The sequence below is a fragment of the Pinus tabuliformis genome, chromosome J (assembly GCF_031772625.1).
Source record: "Pinus tabuliformis cultivar Carrire ecotype Pingquan chromosome J, CPIR1, whole genome shotgun sequence".
NCBI classification, from domain to species: domain Eukaryota; kingdom Viridiplantae; phylum Streptophyta; class Pinopsida; order Pinales; family Pinaceae; genus Pinus; species Pinus tabuliformis.
Genome location: NC_142295.1, coordinates 723,971,284 through 723,984,498, shown reverse-complemented (window position 1 = coordinate 723,984,498; position 13,215 = coordinate 723,971,284). Strand labels below are relative to the sequence as shown.

Sequence of the window (13,215 nt, the reverse complement as noted above, 5' to 3'; positions counted from 1 at the left end):
CAAAATTTAGAATAGTGATTTAATTTTTATTTTTTAATAGAATTGAGTAATATTTAGATGAAATTTTAATTCTTCATCGTTTATAAAATATATTTAAATTTTAAATATAAATAGATTCAACACTTTCAAAAACTCACTTAGATTATCCAAATTACACAACTTAAACTTACTTAAACTTATTATTCTAAGTAATCCCCTTCCACATTACACAACTTAAAACTTATTATTCTATCTCATCCCCTAACTTCCTATTCTAACTAATCTTCTTTTTGGGCAGAAAATAACTGGCACGCCCTTGCGCAATAAATGCACCCTGTGCATTTACTACCCAATGGCAGCTTAGTTATTTGTTGTATTTTTTATCAACCTCGACTTCAAAAAAATACCAAAATAACACCCAAAACTTAAGAAAAATTAAATCACAGCATAAATATAATACATAGAATTATTACATTACAATTTAAAGCACAGCATAAATATAAGACATACAAGGATTACATTACTCGTAAGAAATTTCTAAAACTATGTGCAACAAAAGTTTGAAAGAGACCAAGAGAGCAAGCATATTGGATTTTCCTGCCCTTGTGTGGCAGGAATTTGGAAAGCAAAATGACTCCAAAGATGTACAGGGTATCGGGGTTGAAACCGATTTGTCTTTTTTATTGTCGATTCACATGTTTGCTGCACAACAAATTCGGGTAAGGAACGACAGCATGATTGAAAATGATCCTGTACAGACATCGTGGTACATTAATTCCACTCGAAGTGACCTCCTCCCATTTATACAGATGCCATGTCAGATGTAGTCTCTCCTATTCCGCCGGAAGGAGATTTAAAAATTTGTGACATGATCGCCAGAACTGAATTGCAAAAGTAGCGGTGTGAGTTTCAGAATTGCAAAGCAACCTCCTTGTGACGGTTGAGGTCTGTCAGATAGTGTGTCGAGGACATGTATTCTCCTGTGTCCAACGATTCCTGTAGATAAGGTGTGTGCAGAAGCGGCACTGTCGAGTATTCTGAGTCTTCTATGTTCTGTCCTTCCCCATTTAGAAGCTGAAAAACCTAATTCAACATGCGTTGCAATTTCCAAAAATAAAACACAGGGAGATTTGATATGAATTTAATAAGAGGAACTGTGGTAATTTTCAGTCAGTACCATATACTTGTAGCTGCATTAGAGTTTCGAGAAAATCGAGAAGGCACTAGCTCTGGATCAGTAATGGGCTTACAAATTCTCATTTTAACAACTTACCTGTTTCATGGAAGGCCTGAGAATGGCAGTCTGTTGGACACATAATGCAGCGATGGAGGCCATCACATCCAATTGATGGGCATTGTATGCATCGCCCAGGCGAGGGTCAACCAGCTTCTGAATGCTTCTACATTCAAGCAGAGGCTTTGCCTGCATTGATTCCATACGTTATGCAACAACCCACAGTTGAGTCTTTTCTTATGTTGGCAGAAATGCCAACCGAGGTAGAGATGGAAGCCCAGATAAATAGAGAATTACACAGCCATGCTACTCACACAAATACGAACAATCAACCACCGATAAGTAGTAATCACATACCCACATCACTAAGCTTTGCTGAGAAGAGTCAATTGGAAGGCGACCAGTAATGAGCTCCAGCAGAAGTACACCAAATGCGAAAACATCTGTTTTCTCATCAACAATCCCATGCATGACATACTCTGGGGCAAGATAGCTGAAATATAAATGTAACAAACATGAATATTCCTGGTCCACTGTGAAGAAAAGTGAAGCCATTCTTATGAAATGAATATCAAGTGTATGAATGTTCCTGGCAAATCCTCAAGAAGTAGAGCTACTCACCCAAACGTGCCTTCAATAGCAGCTGTTAATATCAGGTGTGTCCATGGCTTCGGTAGCCACTTTGCTAGTCCAAAATCTGAAATCTGCAGTTTACCAAATGAAATCAGGAGGCATCTTCGGAGCACAAGTTTCATTTCAATTTCTCCTAATCGTAAATGCTCATAACTCCAAATTCCTTGGAACGCCAAATTTGCAATTAACTTAGTAGTACATTAACAAATTTCCATCAGAAGGATATGCCAGACTAAAATACTAGCCGAGCTAATACTCAGACAAACATTGTAATCTGCTTTTAACATAGATTTAATTGTTAATATATTTGCACCAAGAGAGGCAAGGTTCTCAATTTATCCCTGTTAGTGCTTATTAAACCGGGCAAGGTTAATATGACTCTATATTTGTTGGTGCTTAATAGACTGGACAAGGTTAGTTATATTTCTTGCAGATTATGGGAAGGCAGAAAAAGGCATAACAGTGGTAATAATCTCAATGTGATTTTTTTTTATTCCTGTAAGTGCTTAATAAGGGCGCTTAAGATGGCCCTTTCCTAGTTATATTTCTTTGGTTATCTGCAATAAGTAAAAGGCATAATATTGGTATAATTTGGATGTTATAAGTTTTGATGTCTATAATAAAATAGAGGAACCAAAAAGGATAAGTTAAGAGGAACCAAAAAGGATAAGTTACTTCTTGAACAAGTGGCAAAAATTTCCTTAATTATTCTATTTGGAAACACTTCTACCGAGGCAGATGATAAAATTCTTAAAATTGTCCTTGTATGCTTTACATTCTATAGAAAGGATATTTTGATACATTCGAGTGACTAAACAATGCCCATGTTTTAATGTTTTACTGTTGAAAACACGATTTCCTTTTCATAGCATTGCCCGACAATACCTTTTGATTATTGTATTCTCTTTCAGCACTACTTTTATACTTTTATGCTTTGGGACAGAGAAATTTGAAAATGCGGTAACATTCAACCATAATTATCTTAATTTTTCATTTAAGATTACTGCTTTTTTCCCATAGTGACAGGAAACTTGGACATGAAATTGAAAATGCACTAAAATCTAACACTAAATTGCATTTGAATTTCTCCTTCAGCACTACTTTTCCTCATCGTGGCAAGAAATTTAGACAGGCTCCAGAGTTTCCATCATAAGGAATCCCTTAAAAGCTAGTCACCTCTAATGAAATAATCGTTCCATCATAAGGAATCCCTTAAAAGCTAGTCACCTCTAATGAAATAATCGTTATCTGGGATTCTCATAACAACATTTAAATAGAGCTTAGACTATGGTATCATATATGCCCTGGTTTTGTTAGAGAACATTGAAAGGGTCTCAAGGAACAAATGTCCTAAGAATTTAGGAATGCATCAACTTACTAAGAAGATATAATTATAATGAGTTCCTTTAAAATATGCTTTAATGCATGAAATATTTCAATGATACAAGTGCAAAGTAGGACTAATGGCATCATCCAACCCCACAGATTCTGCTATCAGTTATCCCTTACTCATAGAATATGGAGGCCTGTATGAGACAGAGTTTACCTGTGGGTCAAAATTCTCAGTGAGTAAAATGTTGGATGCTTTGATATCTCTATGAATAATACGTCTTTGACAACCTTCATGAAGATAAAGAAGACCTCGAGCTGTGCCCAGAGCAACTTTGTACCGGATGTTCCAATCTAGTAGATGAGACTTTGTGCCTGGATAGAACAATCCAAGAAAGGACAAAACAAAACTCATGGATCCATAAACCTAAAATACAATTCAGGCGAGTAATGAATTCTGTGAAGAGTTGTTCTCCTTTTATAATTTCCTATCTCTATACCTGCTTAATCAGAAATATAAATCATAATCTCCACATACCATGAAGCAATGATGCTAAGCTTCCATGTGGAAAAAACTCAAAAACAAGGTGCAGTCCACCTTCAACACCAAAGCCAATAAGACGAGCTGTGTTGGGATGGCTAATATGCACAATTATCCCAAGCTCTGTCAAAAAATCATTCACCCTCTGTTCCTCTGTTCCACGGCCTCTAGTAAGTCGCTTGACAGCTAGTAGCTCTCCATTGGCAAGTGACCCTTTGTATACTTCAGCATACCCACCACTGCCTATAAAGTTCTCTGTAATTGCTTTCCATGTCAAATTTTCATTTCTTTGATGAATGCTTTAGTCAATCTCAAGTTTTAAGATAATATTGTCCTTGTAAAATTGTAAAAGTACATAAATTAGAATAGATGATTCTTTGCAAACTTCTTAAACTTTGGGAACAAATAAAAGGTCACCCACATGTTGTATAAGATGGGGTAAACAAATGGGTATTGTAAATGAAATACAAGCACTCAAAGGACAATGTGGTGAAGTTAAGCGACAACAATCTATCAGAATTTTTTATACCTGAAGAGAAGTTACAGGTAGCAGATTGTAGTTCCTGGAATGTAAAGCATTTCCATGAGGTCTTTGTTCTTAAGGGTAATGAATCATTGTCCGAGCTCAGACTTGTGATGGAGAATGAGGGGTCATCATCAATGCTGGGATCTGATCTCAAAGGGGACCAACCTGTAGCAAGATTTCTGGGAAAAACTCTTGAAGGAAACGTAATAAGGCAATGAAGTGAGCGGGCTTTCCACAAACGTGCAACATCTCGCCATCGGGATCCTTTATCACTATTCCATGCTTCCTGGTTTGAAGATAATAGTTTCTTCTTAGAGAAGGTATGTGAAGAAAAATAGGTACCGGATGAAGAGCTACTATCAGAATCTGGGCACAAAGCTGATGATCCTGCAAGAACCCCTCGCGGTGAGTTCTCATTTTTCTGTTCAAACCAACTCTTGGATTTCTTTTTTCTACGTGGCTCTAAAGCTTTGATTGAGTGCAAAGCCTGTACATGAGTACCCTGCAGACTCTGCTCCTTGGACTGTTGCTCCAGATGTGGAAGCTGCATGCCTAACATGAACAAATAGCGCTAGTTTAGTTGGGCAGAAGTTTACACCGTGAATCGTCAGGAGAGATTTCTTCCTTAAAGAAGAATCTCAAAATTCTATGCTCTTTACAATTAATACAACAAGTGGTATCAGATTGGGAGTTCAATTACCATGAGAAAACTCCACAGTAGGCTAACTAAAACAATTTGCAAGATGAAACTCAGTTTTCTCAAAGTAAGCCAAAGACAGTATTAGTTATTCATTTCAAGTCAGTACAAATGGGCTGCGCAGCCTGAAACCTTCAATTACAGTTGATGCAGGTTGACTGCATCTCAAATCCTAATTTGTTTTCAATCTACAATTTATTTCAGACATTTCAAACTTTTACTACTAGGCAGATCTATTGAGCGAATTCTACAGCTATACTCTGGCGATAAGTGTTGGAATGACAATTAGTGAACGATTTGCATTGTCTGGGGGAAAATGCCATGGCCGCTTCAATCGTTTTAAAATTCAGGAATCTCCAAAATAACAAAAAACAAGATTGAGGAATGCAAATAAATAAATTAAGGTTTAACATAACATCTGAAACTGGAAGTTTTCAATGAAAGAGTAAATCAGCCATAACACAGTCAATAAAATCAGAAAAATCGTTTAAACTTGTGATTATATGAACCGAGCATATATGAAATTTATGTACTAGGAAAGGGGCAGAAATTGGATAGCATATGATCATGAATTGCTTTATATAAAAGATCATACTGCACAATGAACCGTTGAACATTAAATTGTAGCAACTACTCACCACAGAAAAATGTCATGTTTCAGGAAATGTTATCACAGAAAGACTAGATCAAAGAATCGTATTTCGAAACTGGAAGTTCAACAAAAAGAAAAACAAAACATTAAAAACAAATGTTCAATCTTATTTTTCGAATTTCATTTTATGTGATGTTTGGGTTTTGGAGTAGGACATAGTCAAGCTATCAATAAGAAAAATATTTCAAGCAGCCCACCGAATGAACAAGGTCCATTGTAAACAGTAATGACCACCGGGCAGGCAGTTGGTCGGATACAACGCCCCGGACTATGATATTGATAATCTATCTGTGTAAATAGACCGACTTCAGGAAAACTGGAAAATGTTTTTCAGCAGTAGAGGAAAAACAAGGCACCAAGAGTTGTACCTTCAGAGGTAGAAACTTTATTGGAATAGGTAAGAACTTTAAAAGGATTGTTCTTGAAATGCACAATTTTCCCGTTTCTTACTACAAGCACTGAACATCCTGGCGGGGCATTTTGAACATAATAGCATCCCGTTCTTCTCCTTCGCCTGAATTCAGAGAAATTATCCAACAATAACTCAGAAATTGAGGTTAAATAGCATTAAATGTGGCAAAATCAAACGGAAGACTCAACCATTAATGCCATTATGCTACCTTACACTCGTTGAGGTGGTGATTTATGCAATGTTCAACTGCAGAGCATAGCAATGGACATATAACGGTTAAAATTCACTATCAAGAATAATACCGCGGAACAAATCGATCAGAGGTGCCGACAACGAGGGTGGAAGCCTTGAAAGCGGTTGCCTGTTCGATCACAACCTTCTCAGCATTGTCACCGACGGCAAATTTGACGTCCATTTGTATCTGTTGGATCAAATGGTACAAGAACCCAGTAAATATCGCTGACTTTTGAAGGCAAATTGACGTTGAAACTTATCTTCATGATAGCCTATGTCAACTGTTTAGCTCTAACTAGTCCCACCCGTGTGTTGTTGTTCTATGACAATCCATCTCACCTGCTTTTTCTTGCAGAGCTCCTTGATTTCTCCCAGCTGCAACTGTGGCTGTACTTTGCTTTGCCGTTGAGCGTCATTCTGTTCTCTGCTTTGAACTGTTATTTCAATTTTCAAACACCACAACGAAGCAGTAAAATTTTTCAGAGCAACATTCAAATTCAGACCGAAAAGAAGGGACTAAAGTAAAAGAAGTCCAGAAAAACAAGAGTCGCGTGATGGAGTCACCGCAGGCTTAAAAGTTCTGAAAGTTTCGGTTGTGAAGGAAAACTGACGTATTGTAGGTTTTAGGACAACCACAAGAAGCTCCAGCGTCAATCGTCTATGTCAGACATGCGTTATGAAATGTATGATGGAAGCCCTATGAAATCTAAAGCTGTGGCAGTTAGTCGGCGGATTTAGGATCTTAAAAAACACGAACATAACTTAACGATCGCAGCGGCAAGGAATTATCATTTTGGAGGAAATTTCTTTGTGTGAAAGGTTTCATATGAGTCCCGGGCTAGAGTTTGAGATAAATCGAACCAGCCGCCATAATGATGAGTAAATTCTCAGAAATGCGTCAAAGCCGGGACAAATTGATTGATATTTCGCAAAATTTCCAAGTTTCTTTATGAAATTTCCAACTTCTTGAGAAATTAAGCAAATCTTTACCGAGCAAAAAGGTGGAAAATGGAATCGAAACGACAAGAGCAAGGATGATATCGCCGGGTCGAGCCAGAGATTGAACAGTCCAGGAAAGAAGCTCCAGGCCGCCTAGTTGAGGCAATAACCCCACTACGATAGTCTCTGGGGGCGAAGCACCTTTTCTCCGTCGCAGCTTCTTCATGCCGAACCACAAAATAATTATTAATCACCGAGCAACCCGCTGATGCGAACTCCAAAACCTGTCAATTGCATTTTCCTCCTCGCCCAAGCAGCTAATTCAAGGCAACACGCCTCCGTAAAATTGTGTAGCAGCTGCATAGTCGTGTGACGAGCTTTTTAATTTCCGAGGCGTGGAATTTATAGGTGACTGCTTCTTCTCCAACTGACTAGTCAGTGATCTGCGTGTCAACAACTTTCTTCCAAGGTAACTCATGCTAGTTTCTTTACACTGCAATTTTAAGTTACACGGGACACGCATTTTGTACAGTTTCAATACATTAATTCAAAGTCCGTTTAACAGAAAACGAGCTGCACAAAATTTGGTTCATTATTCGCCAACCGTATTGTAATTGGCCGTAAACTTGTTCAATCTGCATTCTAAAATTTAGACAGAAAATACAAAATTTCAGGTTGCTGTCATTGATTTAATATATATATGTTGGTAATTGAGACAAGATGCGGCCACACTTCCTCTATAATGGTTTAGGGCATCACGGATATGGTGATTCCTGTGCACAAAGCCCTTTCCGTTTGGCTCGTAGAGGCGCAACGAATCAATCCCGCAGCGGAGAAAGACCTCTTATAGCCGAGGGAATGTGATGTGGATTTGTTACCAACAACTCTCCCTATGTGAAGTAGGTGGCTCTGGCTCATGAGTGCACGCTTAACATTTGATAAAAAACTGTTATACTTTCCCTTGCTTAATGTTACTTCTTTTACAATTTACAATATTTTATTTTTTTCTTAGATTATCTATTTTCATAATTGGCTTGGTTACACTTCTCACCCTGTTCAAAACACGTAACAATGGACTTCTTTGATAAAAATATATTTATTTATGGTAAAAATATGAAAAATGATGTGCGGGATTAAACGTCAGTGTTTTTTAATATTACACGTTTTTTTAATTAATAATTTGAAGTATGATATTCGTTGAAAATAATTTAAAGTATGATGTTAGTGTTTTTAATATTACACGTTTTGGTTTTTTTGGTTTTCCAATAGTTTAAAGAAGTATGATATTAGTGAGAGGTAAAAATTATTTCGAGTGTAAAATTAAATGGTAATAATATTATTTGAGATTTGTTTTAATTTTCATTTTATTAAATATAAGAAGGTTTAAATATTTTTGAAGTATAAAATTGGGTGAAAATGTTTGTATTTTAGAAATTTATTTTTTTAACATTTAATTTGGATACAGATGTATACTGAGAGAATATATATATATATAATAGCTATAGAATAAATAAATAATATTAAAATAACATTGTATTATTAAAATTTCAGAGATGTTAATTTTAAGTTTTTATTTTTTAATTATTAAATTTGGAGTGGTATTAAATTTGTCGTGGTATGATTATGATATAAAATTTTGAAAATTATTTTTCTAGTAATGTTAAGAATTTAGTTTTTTATTTTTCTTTATTATGTGATTTATTATGTATGATAAAAATAGAGTCTTATTATTTATTGATATTTTAATATTAGACGAGTTATATTTGGAGACTTCCCAAGCACAGGTGAGACGAGCTACACCTCAAGACTACCCAAGCAATATTGCTCTATTTCATTATCTATTGAAATTGAAATAAATAAGATTACATTCAATTTAAGGAAATCAAAACTATCTCCTAGAAAATAGGAACTAAATCTAAACTAATACACACAAAGAATAGTGAAACAAAATTTCTCCATTAATTTCAAGTCTCCCCCTTAATGGAGAAAGGATTCACCTGCACACATAACATCTCCCTAAACGATTCAAACTTGATCTTCCCAAGATGCTTGGTAAAGATAGTGGTGCATTTTCACAGGCGTTACAATATTCAAGAAAAAACTCTTTGGACTGAACCTTTTCTCTAATGAAATGAAATTGAGTATCTATATGTTTTGTGTTTTAATGAAAAACATGATTATTTTCCAGCTTGATTAAACTTTGGTTGTCACATTTAATCACCGTAGCATCCTTTTTTATTCTCCTGCATCTTGAAGAAGTATTCTCAACCAAATTGCTTCACAAGTGGCTACACATACAACTTGATATTCTGCTTCTGCTGATGATAAAGATAAAATACTCTGCTTTTTATTGCTCCAAGAAATGACCCCGGATCCAATATTAAAAGCGTACCCAATTATAGATCTGTTATTGTCCAGATTTCATGCTCAATTTGAATTTGAATAGCATGTCAGTTTAACATCAAAATAATCAGTATATTTAATGCCAAAATTTATGGTTCCTTTAAGATACCTTAGGACACCTTTTGCTATCATCCAATTATTTTCAAGAGGAATTGTCATAAACTAACTCAACACACTGACTGAATATTCTATGTCAGGTCTGGTTATAGTCAAATAAATCAAACTTCCAACCAGTTGTTTGTACAATGTAGCATCCACCTCTTTAGAACCATCATCATTCTGAAAGTTAACATTTTGTTGTATATGTACTAAAGCAACTTTACAGTGATCCATTTTAAATTTCTTCAACAATACGTGACATACTTTCCTTGAGTAACAAAAATCTAGCCAACATCCCTCCAAACTTCAAGACCTAAACAATAATGCATTTCTCCAAGGTCCTTCATTTCAAATACCCGTGACATCTGCACTATAATTTCTTCAACTAATTCATCAAAATTTCCAGTAACAATTACATCATTACCATATAAGGAAATCAACACAATCTGCCCCTTTGAATAAAAAATGGTATACATATTTGGATCATTTTTACTTCTCTTATAACCATGTTGTAAGAAGAAAGAGTCTAGTTTCTCATACCAAGATCTGGGAGCCTATTTCAACCCATATAATGTCTTTTTCAATATACAGACCAAGTGTTTCTTCCCCCTTTCAATGAACCCTCGAGGTTGTGTTAGGTATACTTCCTTCAAATCTCCATTTAGAAAAGTAGATTTTACATCTCGCTGGTGTAAGCTCCAATGGTACTTTGTAGCTAAAGCTATTAACATCCTAATAGTATTTTACCTAGCTATAGGACGAAAAGTCTCCTCATATTCAATCCCTTCTTTTTGTGAGTACCCTTTGGCCACCAATCTAGCTTTATACTTGTCTACACTACCACCTGCTTTAAACTTAGGTTTATATAGCCATTTACAACATATGGGATATTTTCCTTTTGGCAGTTCAATTAATTCCCAGGTTTTTTTTTTTAATTATAAACTCATACTCTTCTTTCATAACCTCCATTCTTCATACTGATTTGCTTCATTATAATTCACAGGCTCAACAACATTTAAAACACTAGTTATAAGAGCATAGTCTTTGTACCTTTCTAGTAAGTGAGTCTGTCGTCCTGATCAACTTGGTAGCGAACTTGCCTTAATTTTTTTCTGTGTGATTTCTTGCTCACCTCTGAGTGGGCTTCGATTGTTGAATGTGTCTACATCACTAGATTCATCTTTCTGTTGTTGTTGTTGTAAATAACTGTCTTTGGCTTCATCGTTACTGTAATCAATCATTAAATGCATGTGCCACTCTTCATAACTTCTATCCTTATTCCCTTCATCAACTTGTTCATGGAAGATAGCATCTCTACTCATAAATACCTTGTGAGTAGATGGATTAAACTTCTTATATGCTTTGAAATCAGAACAATACCCTACAAATATGCATTTTATAGCTTTAACATCCAATTTCTTCATATTTTCTTTACTAAGGAATGTGTGCAAAATATCTATAACCAAATACTCTCAAGTGATGGATTGCAGGTTTAAAACCATACAAAGCCTCAAATGGAGTCTTGAGATCAACACACCTAGTTGGACTTCTATTATTTAAGTAAATTGCAGTACTAATAGCTTCTACCCAAAAACCATTAGATAGGTTCTTACCTTTAATCATGCTATGTGCACACTCCACCAGAGTTATGTTCTTTCTTTTTGCAACCCCATTCTATTGTGGAGTGTGGGGTACTGTAAACTGTTGTACTATTCCATGATCTCTACAATATTTGATGAAGTTCTGAAGTCTGTATTCTCCTCCTTGATTTGAGCAGAGGATTTTAATGAATTTCCTTGTCTGTTTTTCAACCATGTTTCTAAATTCTTTAAAGTACTCGAAAACATCACTTTTCCTTCTAAGAAAGTATACCTAGGTATACCTTGTGCAGTCATCAATAAATAGCAAAAAATAGTAAGCTCCACCTAAGGACCTTGTCTGCATAGGTCCACAAATATCAGTATGCACAAGTTCAAGTATATATTTCTTTCTCCTATTTAAGTTAGAGGGAAATTCATCCCTGTGCATTTTTCCAAGTGCACAACCTTCACAATCAATATGTTCATTTCTTAAAATAGGAAGTCCATCAACCATACCTTGTTTTTGCAACAACAATAAATCATGAAGGTTGATGTGACCAAACCTTTGATGCCAAATATTCTCTATTGTCATAGTTGTTGAAGTTAAAGCTTGATGTGGCATGCTTGTAACATTCAACTTATATAGGCCTCCAACTCTTACTCCTGATGCAACTGACTTCTGATGATCCAGCAAATCCTTTACAACACAGTAAGTTTTGAAAAATTCTACCTTTAAATTCTGATCTATAATCATGGATACAGAGATCAAATTCTTTTTAATCCTATGCACATACATGAAATTCTGGATGTGCCTGATATTACCATTATGAAATATCACAACAATATCTCCAAATCCTTTAATATGATATGCTCTATCATCTCCCAGGTAGATGTTAGCACCGTTGTTGGTCTCCTTAAAATTTTCATACTAGTGTTTATTACATGTCATATGAGTGGATGCTCCAGAATCCACAAACCAAGTTCCAGCCTCATCAGTCTTAGCAAAAAGAGCAACATCAAACACAAATAATTTAAGATCATGATTCAGATCTTCACCAGCAAAATGCCTTGTATGCCTCTTTGTCTATGTCTGTTTCATCATTCTTTTTCTTATAGCAGTCTCTAGCAATATGACCAGTTCCGCCACAAAAAAAACACTTAATTCCTAAATCATCTTTGGTGGATGACATACCTTGAAATGGCTTTTTTCTGAGATGGACCACTGCTTTTATGTCCTCCTCCTGGTTTCCATGTGAAGAACTTCTTCTTTGCAACCAATTACATATCTACATTTTGATGCTTTAGATTCTTACATCTCTCTTCTTCCTGCATCAAAATCCATGTCAACTCTTCAAAGGAGGGAGCTTTCTCCCTTGTTGCAAGCCCTATAATGTGTTATCACTTAGAATTATCCTTAGAAGTTATCAGAAGAAGGAAGCATATGAGGTAACCACAAACCAATATTTTAGGCTTAGGCTCTAGCCAACCTAAGTCCAAAGAGGGCTCTCTCTATATAGTTTAGCTTTTTCTCTATGAGATTTTAGGCTAGTTCTTAGTGTTCATGGGGTTTTGGTTTTGAATTTAAGGTTGGGTGGCGGAATTCTTAGAGCAGATGCATAGAGCTAGGTCTTCAAGCCATTGGGCTATGGAGTCAATAAATGGATAGCATAACTGGATCAGATCATTAAAGGGAATGTTCACAGGGCAAGCTAACAAAGCAACATGCAAATCTTTAGGCCTAATGGGTGAAGTAATTCTAACCGGGGTGAAATGGAACTTAAGAATCCTTGGACCCTATGAAGAACAAAGGGTGATCATGAACAAAGGGAAATTAAGATTCCTTTGTTATAGATCAGAGGAGAAACTACAGAAGCTGAGGAGCAGTTTAGGATAAAACATTAAGAATGTAAAGCAGTCAAGACAGAGTGCATTCAAGCAATTTCTGAAATATCATTCC

General features: G+C 35.8%; 1 protein-coding gene across 1 annotated transcript; it reads right to left on the bottom strand.

Moving 5' to 3' along the window:
* Positions 1-404: 404 nt before the first annotated feature.
* LOC149228787 (receptor-like cytosolic serine/threonine-protein kinase RBK2) lies at positions 405-7,984 on the bottom strand. Its single transcript, XM_089378365.1, has 11 exons — positions 7,228-7,984; positions 6,577-6,671; positions 6,306-6,424; positions 5,960-6,105; positions 4,246-4,794; positions 3,714-3,971; positions 3,393-3,550; positions 1,835-1,917; positions 1,571-1,706; positions 1,253-1,402; positions 405-1,062 (listed from the first exon to the last, which is right to left on the bottom strand). The coding sequence occupies exons 1-11, from the start codon at positions 7,400-7,402 to the stop codon at positions 889-891; spliced, it is 2,043 nt and encodes a 680-aa protein (XP_089234491.1). The 5' UTR covers positions 7,403-7,984; the 3' UTR covers positions 405-888.
* Positions 7,985-13,215: the final 5,231 nt, after the last annotated feature.

Coding starts and splice junctions, on each gene's coding strand:
- LOC149228787 (XM_089378365.1), bottom strand. CDS start 7,402: ATGAAGAAGCTGCGACGGAGAAAAGGTGCTTCGCCCCCAGAGACTATC. Junction 6,106..6,305: donor TCTGATCGATTTGTTCCGCG/GTATTATTCTTG, acceptor CTCTGAATTCAG/GCGAAGGAGAAGAACGGGAT. Junction 1,403..1,570: donor AGCAAAGCTTAGTGATGTGG/GTATGTGATTAC, acceptor GAATCAATGCAG/GCAAAGCCTCTGCTTGAATG.